The sequence below is a fragment of the Pleuronectes platessa genome, chromosome 1 (genome assembly GCF_947347685.1).
Source record: "Pleuronectes platessa chromosome 1, fPlePla1.1, whole genome shotgun sequence".
Taxonomy (NCBI): Eukaryota; Metazoa; Chordata; class Actinopteri; order Pleuronectiformes; family Pleuronectidae; genus Pleuronectes; species Pleuronectes platessa.
Window position 1 is genome coordinate 9,105,961 of NC_070626.1, and position 24,797 is coordinate 9,130,757.

At 43.0% G+C, this 24,797-nt stretch overlaps 2 protein-coding genes across 2 annotated transcripts in view; one reads left to right on the forward strand and one right to left on the reverse strand.

Moving 5' to 3' along the window:
• Positions 1–6,002: 6,002 nt before the first annotated feature.
• Positions 6,003–12,207, reverse strand: larp6a (La ribonucleoprotein 6, translational regulator a). The gene is made up of 3 exons (XM_053427437.1): positions 11,381–12,207; positions 9,323–9,521; positions 6,003–7,977 (listed from the first exon to the last, which is right to left on the reverse strand). The coding sequence occupies exons 1-3, from the start codon at positions 12,205–12,207 to the stop codon at positions 6,880–6,882; spliced, it is 2,124 nt and encodes a 707-aa protein (XP_053283412.1). The 3' UTR covers positions 6,003–6,879.
• Positions 12,208–18,893: 6,686 nt separating this feature from the next.
• LOC128438618 (leucine-rich repeat-containing protein 49) overlaps positions 18,894–24,797 on the forward strand; it is a 36,118-nt gene continuing 30,214 nt past the window's right edge. The window contains exons 1-7 of the mRNA XM_053421231.1: positions 18,894–19,155; positions 19,263–19,328; positions 19,410–19,479; positions 20,392–20,631; positions 20,757–20,856; positions 21,366–21,569; positions 22,370–22,436. Of these exons, the coding sequence (XP_053277206.1) occupies positions 19,075–19,155; positions 19,263–19,328; positions 19,410–19,479; positions 20,392–20,631; positions 20,757–20,856; positions 21,366–21,569; positions 22,370–22,436 (828 nt within the window). The 5' untranslated portion in view covers positions 18,894–19,074. The remainder of the gene's footprint in view (positions 19,156–19,262; positions 19,329–19,409; positions 19,480–20,391; positions 20,632–20,756; positions 20,857–21,365; positions 21,570–22,369; positions 22,437–24,797) is intronic.

Below are 24,797 nucleotides of genomic sequence, written 5' to 3' on the forward strand. Positions count from 1 at the left end.
TGGCATTAAAGTTCATCAACTCAAAAAAGGGGCCACAACTTACACAAAGGGGCCAATTATATGTCGAATACCCATGCACACTCCCTGATTCAGTTTTGTGCACATTCAAGTCTAGGGCTGAACGATTTGGGAAAATAATCTAATTGCGATTTTTCCTCCAAATATTGCGATTGCGTTTAATATGCGATTTTTTTATTTTATCCTCTTTCCCCCCCCCCCCAAAAAAACCATAATGAATGATTTAAATATGACCAACACAATATTAGATACATTTACTGTACAATATTCTTTCCCACATTTTTATTAAACTGCTCATTACAGAAACAAGAACAACAAATCAGTGTGCATTTAAGTAATTTAATCAAAGTCATTGTAAGTATAAACACAAGGCATGCACTTTTTATAACCTGCGGGTGAGGACAGCAGCCAAGTGCCCTACTCTCTTTCGCACGTTTTAATCGCGCACGTTGCGATTAGAAAATCGCCTTTTATCATATCGCGATTTTATCGCAAATGCAATTAATCGTTCAGCCCTAATTACTGCCATCTACTGGATCTCAATCTTTCTGCATTGAGGTTCTTTAATCTTTATAAAGAAGTACAGGCAAGGTTTAGGAAATTATGACAGATCATTTCCTGTCCTTTAGAGCTCTTTGATCTGTTTTGCCGTCTTTGTATGCTTTGATCTTTGTTGCTGCTGAATTCTTTGAAATATTAGTTTTATAAAGGCTTGGGAGAGGGAGTAAATACACTTTGGCAAGCCGACAACCTGGGACCAGTCTATTATCACCAGGAACAAACCGACATCCAGGTACCAGTCCATCATAACATAGATCAATGCTCCAACCTGGGACCAGTCTATTATCAGCAGGATCAAGCCGACAACCAGGTACCAATCCATCATAACATGGATCACCTCGATCAAGGCGGTGGTCACCAGCGACCAGTCTATTATCACTGGGATCCAGCCGACAACCCGGGACCAGTCTATTATCACCTGGATCAAACCGACAACCTGGGACCAGTCTCTTATCACCTGGATCAAGGCGGTGGTCACCAGGGACCAGTCTATTATCAGCAGGATCAAGCCGACAACCTGGGACCAGTCTATTATCACCAGGATCAAGCCGACAACCTGGGACCAGTCTATTATCACCCGGATCAAGCCGACAACCAGGGACCAGTCTGTTATCACCGGGAACAAACCGACATCCAGGTGCCAGTCCATCATAACATGGATCAGTGCTCCAACCTGGGACCAGTCTATTATCAGCAGGATCAAGCCGACAACCAGGTACCAATCCATCATAACATGGATCACATCGATCAAGGCGGTGGTCACCAGCGACCAGTCTATTATCACCCGGATCAAGCCGAGAACCTGGGACCAGTCTATTATCACCCGGATCAAGCCGACAATCAGGGACCAGTCTATTATCACCCGGATCAAGCCGACAACCTGGGACCAGTCTATTATCACCCGAATCAAGCCGACAACCTAGGACCAGTCTATAATCAGCAGGATCAAGCCTACGGTCAGGGACCAGTCTATTATCACCGGGATCCAGCCGACAACCCGGGACCAGTCTCTTATCACCTGGATCAAGGCGGTGGTCACCAGGGACCAGTCTATTATCACCCGGATCAAGCCGACAACCCGGGACCAGTCTATTATCACCCGGATCAAGCCGACAACCCGGGACCAGTCTATTATCACCCGGATCAAGCCGACAACCTGGGACCAGTCTATTATCACCCGGATAAAGCCGACAACCAGGGACCAGTCTATTATCACCTGGATCAAGCCGACAACCCTGGACCAGTCTATTATCACCCTGATCAAGCCGACAACCAGGGACCAGTCTATTATCACCCGGATCAAGCCGACAACCTGGGACCAGTCTATTATCAGCAGGATCAAGCCGACAACCTGGGACCAGTCTATTATCAGCAGGATCAAGCCGACAACCTGGGACCAGTCTATTATCAGCAGGATCAAGCCGACAGTCAGGGACTAGTCTGTTATCACCTGGATCAAGCCGACAACCCGGGACCAGTCTATTATCACCCGGATCAAGCCGAGAACCTGGGACCAGTCTATTATCACCCGGATCAAGCCGACAATCAGGGACCAGTCTATTATCACCCGGATCAAGCCGACAACCTGGGACCAGTCTATTATCACCCGAATCAAGCCGACAACCTGGGACCAGTCTATAATCAGCAGGATCAAGCCGACAGTCAGGGACCAGTCTGTTATCACCCGGATCAAGCCGACAACCTGGGACCAGTCTATTATCACCCGGATCAAGCCGACAACCTGGGACCAGTCTATTATCAGCAGGATCAAGCCGACAACCTGGGACCAGTCTATTATCACCCGAATCAAGCCGACAACCTGGGACCAGTCTATTATCAGCAGGATCAAGCCGACAACCTGGGACCAGTCTATTATCAGCAGGATCAAGCCGACAACCCGGGACCAGTCTATTATCACCCGGATCAAGCCGACAACCCGGGACCAGTCTATTATCACCCGGATCAAGCCGACAACCCGGGACCAGTCTATTATCACCCGGATCAAGCCGACAACCCGGGACCAGTCTATTATCACCCGGATCAAGCCAACAACCTGGGACCAGTCTATTATCACCCGGATCAAGCCGACAACCTGGGACCAGTCTATTATCACCCGGATAAAGCCGACAACCAGGAAACGGTCTGTTATCACCTGGATCAAGCCGACAACCCTGGACCAGTCTATTATCACCCGGATCAAGCCGACAACCTGGGACCAGTCTATTATCACCAGGATAAAGCCAACAACCAAGGCAAACCATACCACTCTGCCTTTTCTGTCTTCGGTAGCAAATGCTGTTTCATCTCAAACACAGTCTGCATGGATAAACAAAGCAAAGGCTTCTCGGAAAACAAAGAAACAGACTGCAAACTTTCAAATGAGATCTAAAATCACATTACTGCCAACCCCAGCAAACCCTCAACTCACAACGCCAGAATTCATTAAGCTGATCAGTGACAAGGAGACAGACTTATCTGTACTGCTGAAATGGAAAACTGGGCTTACGAATCAGCTTCAGCATTTTGGTTCTCAATTAACCCAGGCAGACCATGAAAGAGCCGTTGGTATTGGTGAGCTGTCCGATCATATCAAGCTGGAACGGAATACTGCCCTAGAAATAAAAAAACTGGAGAAAGAGCTCATTGCTCAATCCGACAGGAGGAAGAAGGCTGAGGCATGCCTCGGCAGACAGGTGGAGGAGACTTATAAAATCAAAATTTCACTGACCCAGGCTCATCATGACCAAGAAAAATCGAAACTTCAGTGGGAAGAGGAACGGTCACATATCCTCTGTGAACAGGTCCAATCAATCTGCTGCCTCAAGGTAGATAAGATGACGGTGCAGGAAGACCAGAACAAAGAGACACTCCAGTGGCTTGAGAAAAGGTCCCACCTCCCGGAGTCTCTAAATAACACCAAGCAGGCTTTGGAGGAGAAGAAGAAAGGGAGAGAGATAACACAATCTAGGTCTGAAAGTTTGAGGACATTGTTGTCCTAGAAAGATGAGACTCAGACAAAACCCATGATGGAATGGAAACAATCACTCCACGTCTTTACCAGTTCTCTTTTAGACTGTGTAAAAACAATAAAAGATTTGTGGGGGTAGTTCTCCACAAATTGATTGACACAGCTGAAGTTAGTTGGCCAATGAAGTCTCCCTTGATACATGTAGAGAGACAGAGATGCAGGAGTTAATGTTTGCTGTTTTTCAATTAACGTGCTGAAACGGGGAATGTTCATCTCTGTCTGTTGTTGGGAGACCCCGGAGCCAACATCCATTTCCACAGTTTCTCTTAGATTACTGTTTCAATTTATATTTTTGTAAAGGTTATATATAATAAAATTAAAAATAATGTTATTATGTACATTTGTCTGTCTTATTAACAGATTGTAATGGTACAAAGCCTAGAAATGATCTCGGCTCAGCAATATTTTTTTCACAATAGAGATTTTATCAGGTAGGGGAGAGCGGGGTTATGTGAGACATTTTTTACATTTGCTCCCCTCTAGGCAAGCTAAAATGATATATCGGTAAAATGTACACATTTTCCATTAATTCTGGATGTTTCCTAGCAATGGAAATAATCACGATGTCTTTAGCACAACGGGCAGTGAAGATATGATTGCTTTTTAAAAAAGTGGTCTTGTGTCTCACTTTACCCCAGCTTAGGGGTAAAGTGATCCGCTCACTTTTTCCACTTTAAAACTATCATAACAACACATGTTATAAGAGTTAAAATCCTGACAGCTAGATTGACAACCACACATTCCAAAACTAATATCGGACTATTAACAGAATCATGGGGATTGGTCAATTAAGCACATTTATAATTATTGTGATTAATGTGATCTTTTGCACACCCTAGCTTACCTGCACATTGTTTCTCTGTCCAATTGGTAGGGACAGGGATATTGTTTTTATCTGCGTATTCAAATGCCAGTTCACGGCACTTAACTGGAGCAAGGCCATGGAACTGGTCAGCTAGTTGTTTCAAGTGTTTGGCAAGCTCCTCCTCCATATCATCTGTGAATATTCTCCTTGCCTCAGCTACTGCACCACAGGCTACTGATTTTACCTTCCCTTTCTCATTCTTTTTATGAATCTTTTGATGGTTGTCTTATCAATATTTCTATCCCTTCCAGCTATTCTTAAGGATTTCCTTCCTTGCATGACCTCAGCGGCTGCACTCTCCATCTCTGCGAGGGGTGTTTGGCCCCAGGTTGTATTCCTGGTAGGGCTGAACGATTTGGGAAAATAATCTAATTGCGATTTTTTTCCGAAATATTGCGATTGCGATTTAATATGCGATTTTTTTATTTTATCCTCTTTCCCCCCCAAAAAAACCATAATGAATGATTTAAATATAACCAACACAATATACATTTACTGTACAATATTCTTTCCCACATTTTAATTTAACTCATTACAGAAACAAGAACAACAAATCAGGGTGCATTTAAGTAATTTAATCAAAGTCATTGTAAGTATAAACACAAGGCATGCACTTTTTATAACCTGTGTGCAAAATTTACCATCTTGAGAAAAACAGTGTCTTACTGCTCCCAAGTCAGTAACATTTCCAGTGTTGGGAAGGATACTTTCAAAACATATTCAGTTACAGAATACATGCCCAAAAATGTAATCTGTAACGTATTCCGTTACATTAACTAATCTGAGTAACGTATTCTGAATACTTGATTACTTCGACATTGATTTGCATTTTATAAGTGTTGGAATGCGGCGTTGTTATAGTCAGTGGAGCAGCAGCAGTTTAAGCTCTGTGTCCGCGGATGCGGCTGGCCAGCTGGATGCTCTGGAAGGGCAGCTTGCGGATCAGCCGCTCCGTAGATTCCCGTTCATGTCCGGGTGGTCGTGCAGCGGTATGGAGGCGCCGGGCCTCAGCAGGAACAACCCCATGCTGAACACCTCCGTCTCACAGATGTGCATGTAGGTGACCGGGTGGCTCTGGAGCCTTAAAATATTAATCACCAAATTTTTAGTACGTGAAAAGGTCACTTTTTAAAAGACTGACAGTACAGGGGCACTTCAGGGCCCAATCCAATTTCAGCTTGGGCCAGTGCCACCCCTGACCCTACCTCTAGATCTGCCTTTGCAAATAATCAAGTTACAAGCAATCTGAAAACATTACTGGTGCAACTGGTATCTCTTATGTAAAGTTTAAATAGTTCATAATCCATCGACTCTCCCATCATCCTGTGCAGTCCGATTAAAGAAAACACGACTATGGGCCAGTTCTGCTTTCAAAGACTGAAACCCCTTGTACAGACTAGGCAAGGCAACAATGTCTCACATATTGGAAAAAAGAAAAAAAAAAACGAAATAAGGTTGGATCATGTTGTCTCACACCAACATGATTGCCTCGATATGTGTCACACAAAATAAAGACAAAGTCAAACCGACTGCATTTTAGTGATTTATTTGTACAATAGGAATTGCACTGTACAAATACCCCAGCTCAGATGTGAAGGCAAGAACATGTCAGCATCTGCTCTGTTCTGCCTGAGCCGAACATCCCTCAAACCACACTGTGAGCTTAGACCAATGGAAACAGTTTTGCACACAAAACAATAATACAAATAAAGCTAAAAAAATAAATAAAGCAGCTGCCAGCCGAAAAAATTAACATTTACAGGGCAAGAAGAGACCCTTCCCAACTAAGTGCCAAAGCGTACTGAAAATACTGAAATTAAAAAAGGCTAAATAAAACCTAGAAAAATAATAATATGTCCACGTTTACCTTCCCAACCTTTATGGCAGTGGAGTGATTATGGTCTCAGTTTAAATAGCATGTAAAAATGGAACTCTCAGTAGACGAATACAGAAGAAGGCATATGGTGATATCTCTATCAGGTCAATGCCCCTATGACACTTACACCACGTACACATGTATACACCATCCATAGACACACTAATGGTGGGAGCTTTTACACACATGACGGGACACACAAAAAAAAAAATCCTTCTCAATCCCACCCCATTTAAATCACGTTTGACAGCAATGGAGCGTGGTGTCTGCAAAGTGTTCTCTCAAAGCAATATCAATTTACATTCACTCAAACTTCCATTAGTAAACCACTAATGTTACCATGGTAACTCAAAACGTCGTATAAAAATATAACAAATACTGAAAACTGATGCACTCAACAAAAGTATATCTACACAGTCTCAAATGTGGGGTGGGGGCTGAGCGACATGGCTAAGAACAGCTTGAATTTCCAATCTCTCATGTCGTTTTCCGGGGGGAGGGGGGTAGGGGGATGCATAAGGACTCTCCGCATCAAGTCTGAGTAGCAGCAGTCTTTCCCCTCTCGCCAATAGCGACACAGTGAAAGCCGCGGGTTCCATCGGGACCTCTGGGCAGCCTCATTACGCCTGGTGGTAGGCCGTCAGCGTTCTGCATCTTTCGGCCCAGCATCGGGCTTCCGACCGGGCTGCTCTCCTGAGATGCCACCTGCTTGCGCCGCTGAACCCATGGGCTCCCTGAAGGGGTGAGGCTACTGTCTGAGGAGTAGTCTGCCCAGCGACGCCCGGGTTCAGGGCTCAGTCTGCCCTCACTGGCCAGGGGAGACTTGTGGGAGTGTGGGGATTTGCGCTGGGGACAGGGGCTGCCGCGGGGACTGGACCACGGACTGTTACGCGGGGAGATTCCAGGACTCAGGTGATTGTTCTGGATGCTGATGCTGGCAGTGGTCGGGCTGAGCTTGTTGCAGGACTGGGACTTCCTGGCAAGCCTTGGGGATGTGGGGTTGCTCTCAGTATCTGACGAGCTGCAGGCGGAGTCGTCCCCGTGGTACTGAAGCTCCCGTATTCTGCTGTTGAGCGAGCGACTCTTGCGCATCCCTCCCTCCTCACGTGGCCGGTCTTTGGGCACCTTCTTCTTGGGCGGCTTGGTGCCAATCAAGACCACTTTCAACCCTAGCAAATTGGCCCCACCATCGTCGCTCCCCACAGCTTCATTGGCTTTAACAGCAGCCTCCACCTCCTCAAACTCCACGATGGCACACTCCTCAGAGCCCAGCTGAGTGTAGCGGCCGCTCAGCCTCTTCAGGTCAGCCGGCAGGTCCTTCCCAGACTTAAGGACTCTGACAGAAGCAATGGCGCCATATGTCCCAAAAGCCTTCAGCAACAGCTTCATCAGCTGCTCCTGCTGGGTCGCACCTCCCTCGTTCCCTCCGTTATCCTTCGTGAGAGTAGCCAGTTCAGGCCACTGCTGCAAATCACTTAACAGCAGCATGCGGCTAGGGAGAGACTCGCTGGCAAAGACTGGCACTGCGGATTGACGCCGCACCTTACGGCCCTCCTCATTCAGCTCAAGTATCTTTGAGTGTCTCAGAGCATAAGCAGTTGTTCTCCAGTCACGAGTCAAGTGTTTCACCTGCAAAGAGATGATGGTTGTGTTACATGGGTGAAATTAAATGGTTTAGAATTGCAATCTCTAAACCACTAGGTCACACCGTTGATCTCTGCAACGGTTTCTACTTTGACAGCTTTAAGGACTGAAATGTTTAATAAAAAGGGTCAACAACTTAGGCTTGTCAGCATTAGGGCTGGGCAATGATTCACACTAATTCATGATCAATAATTCTCCCAATGTAATAATACCCATCAATAGCAACATAAAAAAACTCCAATATTTATATTGATATGCTTATGCATTGTGTAAGCAGCGTGACAAAATTGATACAACACCGATCTGTACAATATTTTCTCGTTTGTCATAGAATTCTATCTTTTAAACCGTTTAAAATGTTTTGTGGCTTTGCTCAAAGCTATAGAGCAAACAGTAGATAAGGAGTGACTTAAACGTGCACCTTACTGAAATCAGGAATAGTGCACAAAAATATCCTAGATCAGCCACTGCACTCAGGAGCAGAGAGCTTTCTTTAAACTTAAGATGTGACATTTATCAATATCGACTTATATTAAATTCGTTATCTTGATACAATTGTTGGCCTCACCACCCAGCCCTAGTCAGCATGATGAATGACTAGTGTCTTCCTTTAACTCATAGGTCCTGAATCAATAACTGAGTCCGTTTGTGGATACAAGCAATTTGGTTAAAATATCCTGAATTCACTGGATTAGTCACATCATCGCTGCATAATTTTCTCATCTTTAAAATGTGTCACCTCCGTGTTGCAAAGCTCACAGTTGAATCCCTGTTTCTATTAAAAATTAGTGTGTGTGAGGAGACGCAGCTCACTTGCAACATAAACAGAAAAACACAAACACGCAGGCCTGCAAATCTGTATGCATGAACCTCGAGTAGCACCAGCGTCTGTGAATCAATAAGAGAATACCGTTGCATCCCAACAAGTCATGTTGATATTAAAGACATTCATTACTATTCAATTCTCACAAGCCTCTGCAGCATTGCAAATTACAATGTCAAGCGCCTGGTTCTTATTTGAAAACAGATTTTTTTTACGTCCGCTTTGTTATTGACGTTATATTTGTACATTTTTTTTGGCAGTGTTCAAAATACTAAATATGATTGTCATTGTATACTATATGCAGCTGACTCTCAGCTCAGGGATATCAGTAGAACAAGATGAAAAGCCCATAATGAGCCACCAGGGGACATTTCATCTTTCAGAGTGGACGCTATATTTTAGCCTGTAATGGTGAAAGGCTTTGTGTGAGCAATATGCAGCCCAATTAGCGCAGTCGGGGATTCAAATGACTTCTTATTGCGTTTCTGGCTTTGCAGCCATGGTTACCTTTTTGAATGATGTGAGCAACTTGACGCTGACAAATCCCAGTTTGTTACGTCGGACGTGTTTGAGCAGGAAGGCATCGTGCTCCAGGTTCTCGTCGGACAGGTAGTACTCAATCTGAGCGACCAGCTTCTGGATGAGCTCTGGATCTGGGGGCTGCCAGCTGTCCTCCTCCAGCTCCCCTCCACTGGTACCAGCCCCGCTGCATATGGGAGGACAAAACACGTATCATGGTCAGCAGTGCGTCACGGAAACATCAGAATGTTTCATACCCTAAAACTGCAAACGGATACAGAGTTAAATCCGATGCAGAAATACAGTGTAACCTTGCTGCCTAAAGGAAACTGTTTCTTAGCCCAACTTGAACCCTGGTTGTTAGAGGAGGCAATTGCTCTTTTAACGCAAAGGAAGCAGTTTGTTTACCCTGTCATAGTATGATGGACTTAAATGTATAGTTATCTGACATGGTTATAAAAATGTTTCAAACCCTAAAACTGCAAACATTACCATTCTCACTTTCATTAATACAGTAAGCCAGAGGTTTAAAAGATATTGGCAGCATTATCCTGCCATGCCTCTCAGCAACATGAGAGAAAAGGGATGGACTGTCTTCCTCCCTTCAGATTTAGTCTCACAGCAGTTAACAAGCTGCGTCTCCAGCCATGTCACCATGCCTCGCTGCCAGACCTCGACCCACAGTGTCGCCCCTGTCCCGAAACTGCCAAGACCTCTCCATCTGAAGGGTGCAGAGTCACAGGCTCCACCTCCCACACATAATATGGTGGCTCACAATATCAAATTCGCACAGTTTACAAAAACTGCTACCAATACGGTAGATGTTTAAAGGCAAAAAGCACAAAGATCTCCCGCAGGCACTTGGCCAAAGCCGTGAGGCAGCGCAGTCGGGTAGCCCTGCAGATTAAGAGTGAGGGTCTGAATGAAATTTTGTGGATGACTCATCACCTCCTCCAGCCTCCTCCCTCGCACACCCTCAGTGAACACCTTTCCAGCCGACTGACCACACAGCTGGCACAAGCCCACGGCTTCCACAGGATAACCACCAGCATTCAGAGGAAAATGTACATTCATAGAAATCACAGCAGAGATAGATACTGTGAAATGTCCACACTTTTCACATCCCTGTTATAGCACAATGTGTAGCAGGAATATTGGGTGCAACAGCCACATGAAAAGACAGCTGATAGACTACACTTTCCTCTATTAGTACCCACATGCCATCAGATGTTTGATGCCCTTAAAACTTCATGCCGTGCCGAGAACATAAATGTTCACAGGTGTTTGTGCCGGTGAGTCACTAAAGGTGTGACCTACAAGCAAACAAGACAGGGATGCATTTCCCTCTCCTTTTCTACAACTGACTCACTCTTTTCGCATGTTGTCCAAGTGAGGAACTTGCAGGTCAAAGGCTAAAAATAGCACGCCATGACGCAGGGGAATTAGATTCAAGTTAAGGTGCCATCCTTTATCTCTGTCACAGGTGTCTGGATGAACAGCACCGGCGCTGCCTGAAGGTGGTTACACTCTTCACTTCTGTCCGACCCAGGAGATAATAACAATAATATCCCTCTAGTATGTCTGTCTGTGAGGATTTGCACTCCCGGTTTGAAAGCCTCTATTGTCCTCCTGGGCACATTGCGATGCTCTTCCCTTTCTTGTGGTCACCTGTTTGGATTGTAGCTCTGTTTGAACAGCATTTGTGTACACAACTGGTATTCTTCCAGTGGAACAAACCAATCCAACTGTACCTACTGCTGGGGACCTGCCAGCACATGAGCAGCGAGTGAAGCTATGGCTAATAGAGAGATGCAGAAATACACCGTGTAACCTTGCCACAGAGAGGAAAGTGTTTCTTAGCCCAGCTTGAACCCTGGTGATCCGGGGAGGCGGTTGACTTGCAATCATGGAACTTAAGTGTGTCAATGATTAAAGCACAGGTATTTTAGAACAAAGGAAGCAGTTTGTCTGCCAGGGGAGGATGGACCTAATTGTTTTGTTATCGGACATTCTTCAGAAAACTTAAAAGTATTGTGCAACACCAACCTGGATTTGTCATTTCTTCCGATTTCGTCCTCGCTGCAGCTTCCCCCGAGGAAGTCGAGGATGCTGGACGACACCTCGGGCTCCTCGTCCTCCGCCGCCTGAATGGCCACCGTGATCGTCACCGTCCCCATCTCCTGCGTGTGCTGATCCACGGTGATTACCTCATCGAAGCCGCGCTCCTCTGACGCATCCGAGGCGCACGCCGCCGGGTTCGCACCGGGGACGTCCACAGACCCGCTCATGGTCCCCGAGTGAGCCGGGCTGCACCCGCCCGCTCCCCACTCTCCTCCCTCTGCGGTAGGGGCAGCGGCAGCAGCAGCAGCGCCTGCCTGGACGCTTCTACTCGGGCTCGAGTCGAAGGCGCGGGCAGGATGCGCGGTGCGTAAAGCCGGTCGACGCTTCTTCTCCGGGCACCAGTAATGGCGGAGAAGCACCCAGGGGGTTCCGAAGACGCGCTCCACGGCTAGCCAGAGACCCCCGATCCAGATCCGACCCGGTGGAGGGCCCTGAGGAACAGCGGGGCTTGTGGCAGCCGGCGAGACGCAGCCTGGACCTGGCGAGAAGGACGGGCTGGAGCCTCCGCGCTGTGCCTCTTCCTCTTCTTCTTCCTCCTCCTCCTCCTCCACCACCGCCGCTGCTGCTGCCACTGCTGCTACTTCCTCAAATGTAAGAGGCTTTCTGCTCTTGAGACGAGCTCTCGGATTGGGTCGCGGCAGCAGCGTGTCTTCGCACTCATTCCCAGCCCACAGGCAGGAGCCGACACAAAGCCGAGAGGGAGGCAGGAGGAAGGCCAGGCAGCGCATGAAGGCGTTCACCAAGGCGTGCATACTACTGTCTCGCTTTTTTTACCCTCCACACACACATACACACGCGCACACACATGCAGTCTGAGTGTTGTTTATTTTCCGCGAGGACACGAATACCCCGTTTGCATGTGTCTAAGTAGGAGAGCCAATTCACGTGTTCCACTCGCTTCTAATTAGGAAAAGGCCGTGCCAAGGACGACCCCCCTCTAACGCTGCTAAGTGGATGATTGGCTTTGGGCTCCTGGTCGCACGCAGGACGGAAGTGGTGCACGTGGAGGAAACCCATACATTAGTAGTAGGTGTCATGGAAGACAAGTTAGGATTACAAACCATTAGTAGTCTCGTTCTTGAAAGACAAATGATACATTGTGTTTGGTGATTCCTGGCCAGGGCTGGAGATTCCATATTAGATTAGACTAGTGCAGTGTCCTAAACCGGCCTGTTCTCTAGCACCATCAGAATGATTCCTTGTCCTTAGTGAGTCCTCCTCCAACAGTTCTACAATATTCCGTCACTTTTTATTGATTTAGTGCTGGATGTTGTAAATACAATTTTCATAGGGTGCAGACTAGTGAATTAGAAAACTTTCTGTTCATCCTACCTGCAATGAAGATTTTATAATACATGGTTTCCTTTTAATGAAAATTAATTAGCTTTATGACTGTTCATGTGTGGAGTTTATATATAATGACATATAATGACATAATGATTTACTTAATTGCTGTGCATGTTGGGTATTGTAGGGGTGGGACAAAATAATCGTATATTGTCGTCCAGACTGGAACTCTGTGAAACTGACACCAAATTGCAGATACTAAAAACACAATTCCAGCATTAACAATACAGCGCGAGGTTGATAAGAAAGATCTTTCTCGAGATTTGCGTTCAAGAGGCAGACAGAGAGATTTCTGTCGCAAGAGAAGCAAGCACAAAATGTCTAAAACGCACATTTCCTCCGCTTTAGTCTTCATGAACAAGGTCACGCTCAGGTAATTTAAGGTGGATTCAATTGTAGTTGTGTATTTCTGTAAAATAAGACATTGACTTCATTTATTTCTTTGACGGTTACTCAGTATTCCAAACAGTTTCATTTGGTCCTGTAATTTCATTCAGGCAGAGTTATTGTTATGTTCAGTGACTCCATAAGTCATGTTTCCTTTATTCCTCATTTATTCAGAGTATTTCTTTTGTTTTCTCTTACACCCCCTCTCATTCCAGATTCCACATCCAGTCCTTGTGTTTCTCACCGCTGTGAATTTCTTTTTTTCACCTTTGTCTCGGTGTCTCCTCCTGTATCCAGTCTCTGTGCTCCCTTCTCTCTGTGCTGCCTTCTCTCTGTGCTATTTGGTCTTAGTTCCTTGTGACAGTGATTCAGTCGATCCTTGTGTTTAAGCTCCTTTGAGCTTTTTCACTTTGCTCAGCTTTGTGACTCTGCCTGGCCCTTTATTAATGTTGTTTGTGTGTTTGCCTGATCACACATGGACCTTTTCATTTTGTTTTATTTACACACAAAATCCATTGCTTGTGTCAGTCACAGCTAAACACACAGACGCATTATGCTGGCTGGCACTTTTCTGTGTGTTTAAGACAGTTTCAAATGTTTTGGTTCAGCATCCCTACTGTATTAGTTGACATTGCAGCGCTGTTGGAAACTCTTGCAAAAGTGACAGTAAAGTGAGTTGTAGGTTCAAACCGCTCTCCGTAATCACTTTTGAAAGACCAAGTTTATAAGGTAATTTGTGATCTCTCTGTACAGGTGGGGTATACAGGCACAAAGTTAACTTTAGAAGCACTGATTGAATTCAAGGTGATTTATAGCACAAGAGCACATGTGGGTGTTGTCATGGGGGAGTTATAATCACAGTCGTCTGAAAACTTATCTGTAAGCTCCAGCCCATAGTCCATTTTTGCAGCCTGTTGCCGGACTGTTCTAATAACCCTGCAATCACCCACACCAGTGTTGTGGGCTGTTGCCATCCCTACATGAAATATCTTTAATACTCCCCACTTGCAAGCCAGGCTCACAGCTGGTGAGCAGTCTGACTCACTCTCCGCACCACATGCCAGTTTGTGTACAATGCAACATGGGGGCCTGCTGTGGGGGATGGGGGTGGGTTCTAACAATTATTCTGAAGACATTCAGTTTCTTATAGTTTGTTATTGAGAATTTTCTTTTCTCAGAGCAAAGTCTTGAAGGTCATTTCCACTATTCGGTGTGAATAAACCACGTCTCACAGCTTATCATGCCTTGTTTAATTAAATATACCAGCATTATACGAAAAAATGCTGAAGCAACAGAATTGAGACCACCTCTTTTCAGAAAACACCGTTGATTGAACAGATGGCCCTCTTCTCTTTCACCTGCTTATTTTCTCACTTCTCTCACCTCTCTGACACATTGTTGTGAATAAGATTAGCGACACGAAGACAGATTTTATTACAGGGTTGTTCGGCTGAGTTGGATCAAATTGCGCATGGTGCATCTAAATCTAGAAACACCATGTTCATATATCCGTCATGAAATAATTTCCTGGGCATTTTCATTCATTTTTAATAATTGCCACTTTCCCACCTCTGGCTCCTAATGCAACACCAAACCTCCAAGGAGAATATCTCTTTGAAGTATCTCCCCTAAGCATATTTCTTAGGACGACCACCAAAAACGAACACAGCCAGATTTTTCCGTCCGCTTTCTGCTTTTCAAGATTTTTACCTCTCAATTTGCAGGCAGGGCTTGAATTGCTGATCCGGACCTTTACAAATCACTTCTTTCATTCACAGTGAAAGATTGCATCCATTTGTCTTCCCATGAGACTGGGATGACGCTGCCTTCGAACTGTGGGAGTCTTCATGTATCTTCACAGGTGTAGTCTAGGGACCAATTATGCAGAAGACCAATATACCAATAGTATTAAAAAAGAAAAATCTTCACCGCAGGTACAAAAAGTAAATACTTAAATAATGCTGAGACCAATTGTTTTATGTTGATGATTCACGATGAATTATCTCAACAAACACTGGATGGATTATACAATTTAGTACAAATATTCAAGGCCTCCAGAGAAAGAATTATTATAATTTTATAGATTTTTTCTCTGGAACCTGCATGAGGTTGACATCTGTTTGGTTTGCAGAGATGTTACAATGGAGTACGACAAAGCAGCAACTGCCTGAGGCCCTGAGTAGATAGGGGCCCCCTGAGACGAGCTGATTACTTTAGTCAAAAACAATGGCAATTTGTGAGAAACCGCTTGTTAGACTGCAACAATGCAATGGTCAGAAACCCCCAGCAAGGACAGATCTAACCATACATTCTATGGTATGAACCATAAAGCACACTTATGAATCACAGAGTTTGGTTTGATGTAAGCAGGCCTTTTGCTACCGTTTCCCCTGGGGTCCCCTCAAGACCCTAGAAACCCCCATGGAGGCTTGGCATGAAATTCAAATCAGTGTGTTAACGTCGTTGTCATTGTGAGCATATTAGCGCCTAGTGCCTACAGCCTCACAGAGCTGTTATCAGGGCAGCTGACCAGTTTTGTGTGTCACTAGAAACAGCATCAATTTAAAAGGATAGCAGTAGTTATGTATCAGCAGAGGTTTCTATCTATCCAGGAATAATACATTTTATTGAGTCGGTGTCTGTGTTTCGTCTGGAATGTACATTAAGAAATATAAAGTGAAGCTACAATCTATAGATTTAAACACAACTGGAGTTTACATTGTATTTTTTCAATGATGGCCTGTCACACAGGCTGTTGATGCTTGCCTCCCATAACATGTGTCAGAATGTGCTTCCTGAATAGACAGTGACAGGCAATGTGTGGGATGTCCCTTTTATGAATCTGGACTTGTGTTCTCTGAGAAACCGCTTATTACTGTTTGAGTAAAAAGGCTGAAAATACTCGGCACCATCTATTCAGTCATTCGATTAGGTGTTACTGACTGAGATTAAATGTCATCTGGAATATAGCCTACTGTATAAAGAGCAAAGAAAGAGCATCCAACATGTGGGTAGACAGAATCCAGAGTGGTATGTACTCACAACATGACAAAGACTTTAAAAATGTCAATAAATTCCATGAAATAAAGCATGTTTTAAATTCATAGGCACTCAAATGGTACTTCTTCACATTTTCAGGGTTTTTCTGATTTGTCAAAAAGTTCTAAGCAATTAAAGTTTGGATTACCCTACATGGAAATGTACACTCTGTGTACATTTGGCTATTATATAGAACAGGAGGTTCATGGCAGGGATGAATCAGGATATAATAACACAGGTTCTGTGTATGGCTCCCTGCTGTGGCTGCACTGACACGCCTACTGTAACTAAAGTGGAGCCATAATTTGTGTTATTTGATGCACCTATGCCTCTTTTCATGTAATGACAAGATGTCCATGGTGAAAGAGGTCTGTCATCAGAGCTGTTGTGGTCATTATCGCTGCAATCTCAGGCAAACACAAAGCGGGAGGAAGAAAACAGGCCTAAATATGATGTTCTCAGCTGCAAGGACAACCAATCACTTGCTTTTGGAAAGGTTTTGTTTTAATTATGTTTAGAATGATGATGAAAGAAATCCATGCAAATTTGACGCTATTATGTGTAATTGGCAAAGAGATCTGCAGTGTGATGTGAAATGCTGAAGGGGGACCCTGGTGTGACCTGTGTGCTCCTGCTGACTGCTGTTCCTCTCACTCTCTGAACAATTGCAACTTGTCAAGTACACTTTATGCAGCAGACTTTATATGGTTGTTGAGAAAGCTACACTCACAAGGGTCCGATCATTGTGGGATGCTACCCCCAGTTTTTTTATCCTACTTTGGCTTAAGAAAATGTAATTGTGGAATATAGACAATGATAACATAATATACAAACTACAATAAATCAGGTTTACACTGCAAATACTACAACTGCCACTTCTACAACAACTAATAATTCTACTACTACTACTAACAATAACAATAACAATAATAATAATGATAATGATAATGATGATGATAATAATACATTTAATTTGTGTAGCACTATTAACAATGCTCAAAGTTAAACAAAATGTTACTCTCTTCTACAAGTCACTGCATCTATGGACATGTTACAATTTTTTATTCCAAAGTTTAGGAAAGAAAGCTTGAAGGTTTTTGGCAGACTGATATTTAGCTTGTGTAAGTTCTTGTAAAATCCAGGTTGCTAGTTTGCCAGTATTTAATGTGATAGATGTTTACTTTTACTGATGAAACTGTGTTTCTTTTGTAAAAGTGATTGATTGGATCTCACTGGGACTAACCTGGTTAAATAAAGTATAAGTGCTACAATATTGGGCAATAATTTTTATTGACTGATAATTGTTTGAGGAGCATAATATAATAAAGCCACCTATAGGGATAATCTGGGTAATCTGGGACATTGGGTTATGTGGGACACCTAAACTTCATTCCTTTTCTAACAAATCTAGCTAACAGGACTATAAAGTAGCATGGACATCATGTGACTGAAAGCACATGACTTCATGGGGGTGATGTTACATAAAGGGGAGGGGCAAATGTCAATCAGAAGCTCCCCCTTGGAATAGCATGACTAGGTCAATGACAGAAGTCTCTGACAAGATTAATTTAATACTGTAAGTCTGTCATAAATTTGACAATGATCCTAATTGTTATCAAGTTATGTTGGTGATGTATTTAAGCATCAAAATATGCATTGAGCCGGGAAAATGTGTTTTTTTAAAACATTTTTGAGCAGTTCCATATTATCAAACATGATTGATAGTGTGGGACAGCATGCTTTGGTAATCTGGGACAGTCAGTGAAGGTCTCTAAATGAGGGAAATATGCATTTAGGGACTGAAGTGAAACAATGATCCACAATGAAGTAGCAACTGATCTGCAGTTATCAGACGGGAGATAATGGTAAATACAATCTGTCCCTTTCTGTTTAAACTGATGGTCTGGTGAACTAACTAGCACATAATCAGTTTGCTCTCTCGGACAGAGATGATCCAAAAAGCACTGAAGAGTCTGTCCTGTGGTCTGCAGCCACTGGTTTCACCAAACACGTGGCGAAGACAATGGGCTGATCAATGATGATGGTTTCTCATCTGCAAAGACTGTCTGTTACCCAATAGCCAAATTACTGAATGAATAAACTGTTATTGGTATTGTTGTTTACTGCTGATTAAACTTAAATTTATACTTTTTTACACCTTTTAATAGAATGTTTTTAATTAATTTGATGGTTTCTTTATTTAAGATGGGGTTCTTTATGAAAATCTTGAATTTGAACCAATGACATTTCTATGAATAATATATATTTCTTTATTCAGCTTTCTGTAATGTGTGTAAAATATATGTAAAATAATGCTTTTTAGAAATTGGTAATATTGACCTTGACATGCATAACGCTGTGGGCGATTCAGACTTTCTTTAAACCTACTACAAGTGTCTCAGAATACAAAGTGACCCGTCCCAGATGAACAAATCAAGCCAGAAGTTTCTATTTTGTCCAAAAGAAAATGAAAGCTGTGTCATGTCTCCTCTGAGTGTGACATCTCCATTCTTTCTCCTGCTGGGGTTAGAGAACATCTGCAGGATTACAGAAAGGTTTTTTTTTACCTTTAGAGAGAGGAACCCTTCAGGAGCTGTTTCTTCCACGGATCCCTTTTTTGGTAACACGGGAAGTGAGCGTAACCAAGCAACGCCGTCGTCCCCATGGTTACAGTGCTTGCCAGAAGTGAAGATGAGCGTCGGTTCGGAGCAATGACTCAGCAGTTCAGCAGCAAGTGAGTCTTTGTATTACGACGATTAACAGTACGGAAGTGGGTTCGGGTCCTGACTCAGCTGTTTCACCGCTGACGTCGCTCTGAACTGGTAACTCCGGCACACGTGAGCTAAATGGAGCTAAAGGGCAAAACGATGCGCGCTCACAAACACAACACGTGTGTGCGTGACAGAGGGATGCTCCCCACCCCCATGGTAAATATAACTTTGAACACCCCTATGTGTCACAGTGTAACTACACGACATTGAGATACTTAATGTTGTCTGTGTGTCTTATTCAATGCAACACAATTGATGTGCAGGTCAACAGCTGCAAGTTGCACCTCACAACTGACAGGTCACTGGTTCCGGACAGGGCCCAGGCAATGGTGAGTCAGGACAGACCACACATTAATGGTTCATGGCTCATTTCCAGTGCTTCACTGTTGATCGTGTTCGCCATTTTACAGGCCGACTCTCAAGATACTGGGAAAGACATAAACATGAATTGGAACCCAACAATGGATCGCTCCAACCAAGGTAACCGTATCCCAGTCCACCCATTCATACACCAGCTGGGAGGTTGTTTTTGTGTGATTCAACCTATGGATTCTACATTTGATTGTTTTTATATTTCATTTATTTAATTTACTTTATTTATAAAGCACCTTTCAAAACAAAATTACAAGGTGCTTTAACCTTTTAAAAATGAAGGCCAAATATAGGAAACAATTAAAAGCAATAACTACTAATCGATTTAAAAGCAATTTGAAGATCACACAGATCACAGACACAGAAATAAAACATGTTGAAGATTAGAAAAGAGTAATGACATGATAAAATAAAACAATATAAAATGACATTAAGATTAACACAAGGAGAAAGCACACCTATACAAGTATAAGGAGTTTGCTAGACGGATCTTCTGAGGGAGATTCTTCCAAAGAGTGACAGCCCTGACAGAAAAGCCCCGGTCACCACTGGTCCTCAGCCGGGACTGTGGAATATCGAGTAGGGTCTTCAGTGAGGACCTCAGGTTATAACCTGGCATATATGGTGTATTTAGGTGAAAGTCCAGTAAGGACTTTAAAAGTCATCAATAAAATCAATCAGAACAATCAAATCAAATCGGAAATTTACTGGAAGCCAGTTAGGAGGGGCTCAAATCTGAGTTATATGCTCTGTTTAGCAGAGTTGGTGCATTCGGGACAAGCTGTAATTTATGTAGACTCTATTGGCTCAGGCAGGTGAAGAGAGAAGCGATTGGAAATGAAAGCATGCAGTTTCCCCTCAATGGAAACATGCTGATCTTTAAAGTTTTCCGAGCTGCAGAAAATGCGACTGGTAAACTGTATTGACATGATTATTTAAGGTGAGGTCGTCAGAAGTTTTGGGCCATCCAGTATTTTACATCCATGCTCATGTACGTCATCTATGATATCATCTCTGTAGGAGCCAGGTTGCTTGCGTGCAACCAGAGAATCATTTTGAAGACAACACCACCCGTGCCATCATTTGTCAGTGACTCTACAGATATTGCACATCATGATGTACCACCAGCAGCTGCCGCTCTGAGTGGCTCGGCTGCACTCTCACATGCTGCACAAGAAGCAAGCGACAAATCTAAGAGACTATCCAACAGCGCCCAAGCCACATGCTATCACAATGTTTTAAACCTTCCCAAGCTAGCTGGTAAGAATTGCAATATCAATCAACACATATTTTGACATTAGGAAACCGTAGTTTTTTAGAGATTTTGATATTTGATACATGACAGCATAACCTGTGCTGTTAATTCAGTGTAATGTCTCTACCAGGTGGTTCTGGAGGATATAACAGTGCCGCTCCCGGTGTCCCCTTCACCCAGCTGCCCTGGGACAGTTTTGAGTCCGATTTTCAACGCATTGACTTGGACAGGTACCTCTGCCCTCTTATTTACTTTTGGTCTTGAAGAACATCTTGGTTTAGCTGGAAGTTGCTGTAAACTGGACAAAAATCTGTATGAATTAAGCATGAGTCATATCAGTTCGCTGCGTGTTTACATGCAGGGTCTTTCCTATTGTCATGTCATCCTTATTTTAGTTTAATGAACTCAGTCTGGCTGTTAATAGTATTTACAGTGGAAACCACAAGCCCTTCATCTAAATTGGCGAAAGCTTTAGGCCGCCACCAGGGAGCAGCAAAGTCTCAATAGAAACCCAACCCATGTCTCCAATGATCAGTGTCTGCTGACAAATAATTGAGAGATCAGGAACCTCCCACTTGAACTCTACAAGACTGATTGTTGTAATGGAAATAATTAATTAGTCATATGTTAAAAATGCTTTCCTGTAAACATATAGTTTTATTATACATCTCTAATAGCTGTAGCATGTCATGAAGTTGAAGTAATGATCTGAATAGAGCCTACATTTTTCTTTTTCAAGGCGTTGCCTAGAGAAATGTCCTCAGCTGGCCGTCATGGAAAAACTGCAGCTTCTCAACCTCCAGCACAACCTGATCACAAGAATCCAGCATTTGTCTCATCTGCAGAATCTTGTTTTCCTGAACTTGTACGACAATCACATCTCTGAAATGACTGGCATTGAAGCTCTAAGTTCTCTCAGGATACTAATGCTCGGGAAGAACAGGTTGGTTTTCATTACAGACACAGTCACAAGCTCAGGAATACAAAAACATGTCAGATTTGTCTGAACTGCGTCTGTTATATGTTGAAGGTATAACCGTGTAGTTTAAATTTGAAGCAGTACAGCAAATGATGAATAATGACTTTGAATTTTTCTTTTTTGAATGTAACATATTTAAAGGAGGGCCCTGGTTTTATGTGAAATTCAGCAACACTTAAATATTACAAAGAGGCCAAGAAACATCCTGATTAAATGTAGATGTTGCTTGTATCTTATTTAAGACATTTTGGATTTAGAGTTTAAATTATTTAATAAACTAGCTGTTTTTACTTTTCCAGCATCTTTATTTCAGTGTTGGCCATTTTTACACAGTGATTGTTACAAAGATCTTAAAATCTTTGTAACAGCCATAAAACACGAGACCCATCTTTTTAGACCTACTTCCACGGTCAGGTGCAGTTTCCAAAGAGAAAATAATTCTCTTCATATTCCATTGGCATTTTCCAAGCGACCGCAGCCTTTCATCGTGAACTGTAACTTGATCTGAATCTATAAGGACAGTCCTGAACAATAGGTCACTGTACACTACTGTAAGTTCAGTTTCCCTGGGGAATGTAACCTTTTGATACGCTTGTTGCGCTGCCAGCTGTCCTCCGCTAGCAACCGCACACAAACAAACACACACACTCTCTACCAGGTGTCTTCACCTGGTACAGTCGTGAGAGCTGAAAGGTTATTGATTGATTTGTGACAATTTGTTCATCATGTACATTTTACAATCAATTATTCCTGATACTTCTCAGAATCCAGAAGATCCGCTGCCTGGGAAGCCTGTCCAAACTGAATATCCTCGATTTGCATGAGAATCAGGTACCTACTCCCACCTACAGCGTGTGTGTGTGTGTTCAGTCTTGTTCGTTTAGTCACCAAAACTGTAACTGGATTCACAATGTAAAGCTGCTTAGTTCCGTAGAAGTTGATTGTCTCCTCTACCTCCTCCACACTGTTGATAACTGCTGGTTTGTAATGTGAGATGCAGATCTCCGAATGCTAGAGTCATATAGACTCGACAGCGGGAAACCAAGCAGGCGTGTGAATTTATGTAGTCATCTTATTTCACTGATAAGAAAAGGAGGTCTACCCAGGGCATCGTTATTAGCTGAAATGTCCAGTTGTCACTGTCAAATGAAACTTTAAATAGTGCAGCTCTATTTTGTCGATCTGGTGTCCTGAACACTCTTGGGAACACATAGGTCATGCCTGGGAAACACTGTGCCATATTTATGCCAGAAATCATATTGGTATTATGATCATTCTTTAACTACCTAGGGACTTGTCTTCAGCTTGTGATTTAGTTCCCAACACAGTGAGAGAACAAAGGAATGTAAATCATCAGGGTCTACTCCCACATCCATTTTCTCAGTGACCCCAGTATAAGTCGTTCAACAGGCACATTTTCTTTCTCTTGCATTTCACAGGTACACCTCACTATTACAAATACAGTCTAATAAATCTAATAGGTCCTGCATCCATGAGAGCTATAATGTTCACTTTGTGTTTTAGTAAAGTGATGATTTAACTTTATTGTCATTTTGGAGGCTGCAGTTTGGCACTGCTCTTAAATTCTATTGCGTTATATGGACACATGTTTCAATTTATCCCCATATTGCATATTGAGATCATATATATATATATAACAGGTTTACAGTTTAAGATCTGCAAACTGCTCACATTAAATATAGGTTAAATAAACATTTTCTGGTATAGTTAAAAAAAAATGTATTTGTTGCCATACAGTAACTGAAAAAAATAATTCACCCCCTTATTTTTTTTATTTTGAGACAAAAAGTCTGAATCATTATCCACCTGTTCATAGATATTAGCAGTCTGCATACACTGCATTATTTTCATAAAGATCTCTGCATTATTTCTTGAGAAATTCACAAAAAAAGTCCAAAAACAATCTCACAGTGTTAAAGGAAGTAAAAAACATCCAGCATCACAAATCCTGATCCCTAGCAAACTTAGCGTATTCTCCTCAGATGTATTCAAATTTTGTGTGTAATCTTGCCTAAAATCATTAAAAAAAAACGATCATATGGTTAAATTAAAAACCCCTGTAAAACAATTTCAATCAAACTTGAACGTTCTAACTCCATGAATGTGGGATTTGTTTCAGAGCTGCTGTGAGAGACTGCATTAGTTTTAAGCTCCAGTAGGTGACTCTAAGAAGCTGCCAACAGAGTGTGTGTTTACAGCATTGGCAGAGGTTTTTAGCTGTGGCATATTACACTATTCTGCAATTAATGTGAATATACATGTATTAGTAGGTGATGTTTGCTCAGCCTCTACAGCAGCGCCTGGCTCACTGATGTCAAAAGCCAGAGAAATTGAAATGATCCAAGTAACACGGATGTTAGGTTAGGATTTCAGCAAAACAAATAGAAGAAAGAAAACAATACGATAGATTAGAAAAGTGTCCCTTGGTCAAATCCGTGTTTTGCCAGCAGTCTGCCTCCGCCCCCTCCTCAGAGAGCAACTCCAGACCTCTCTAATGTTGGCTCCTCTTTACACTAGCAGGCGTCCCAATTACTATTCAATGACTGCTCAGTGTTATGTTATTTTCCCTCACACAGGACGCTTTGTTGCCCTAATCCCTGTGCATTTGCTCTTTTTCCTACAGCTACATCTGCAAAGTCAATTTAAACGTTACTGATAATGTGACTAATTAAGTGAGTGACCTTAGAATGAGGTAATAAATAGAATATTTCGTGCTGTCCTCGCTGGTAATGAAAGCACATTGTAAATGCAGGTAGCCATTTTTTGGAAGGTGCCCCTTGAGGAGCAGACGATAAAGCTATTATTCCAACCGGGACAGGTTTCTTTTCAATCACTTACACCAAAGCCTTCTGGTTTGTGCACTTAAACAACTGTTCAATCGGCCATATTCAACTTTTTCCGATCTCGCCAGAGACCTGACCACCCAAAAGTAATGTGAATCACTATGCAATGATTATACAAGACGATGAGGTGAGGGAATTCAGCGAGGGGATTCAATAGGAGAATGAATTAAAAATAATGAAGTCATGGTTATTCTACTCGCTCAGGTTGTTGTCGAGCTCCTGTCGTCAACATAACACCAGCTGCTTGTCCTCTTACCTTTGGTTTGCTCTCTCTGACCACAAGTAGTACATCACTGTCATCCTTTCTCACAATCTTTTCACTGGTTTT

What these genes read in the sequence shown, in the direction of transcription:
- larp6a (XM_053427437.1), bottom strand. Translation starts at nt 12,207, where the DNA reads ATGCACGCCTTGGTGAACGCCTTCATGCGCTGCCTGGCCTTCCTCCTG. An exon ending in GGAAGAAATGACAAATCCAG is followed by an intron (nt 9,522 to 11,380) that starts GTTGGTGTTGCA and finishes TCCCATATGCAG; the next exon opens with CGGGGCTGGTACCAGTGGAG. An exon ending in TGCTCACATCATTCAAAAAG is followed by an intron (nt 7,978 to 9,322) that starts GTAACCATGGCT and finishes ATCTCTTTGCAG; the next exon opens with GTGAAACACTTGACTCGTGA.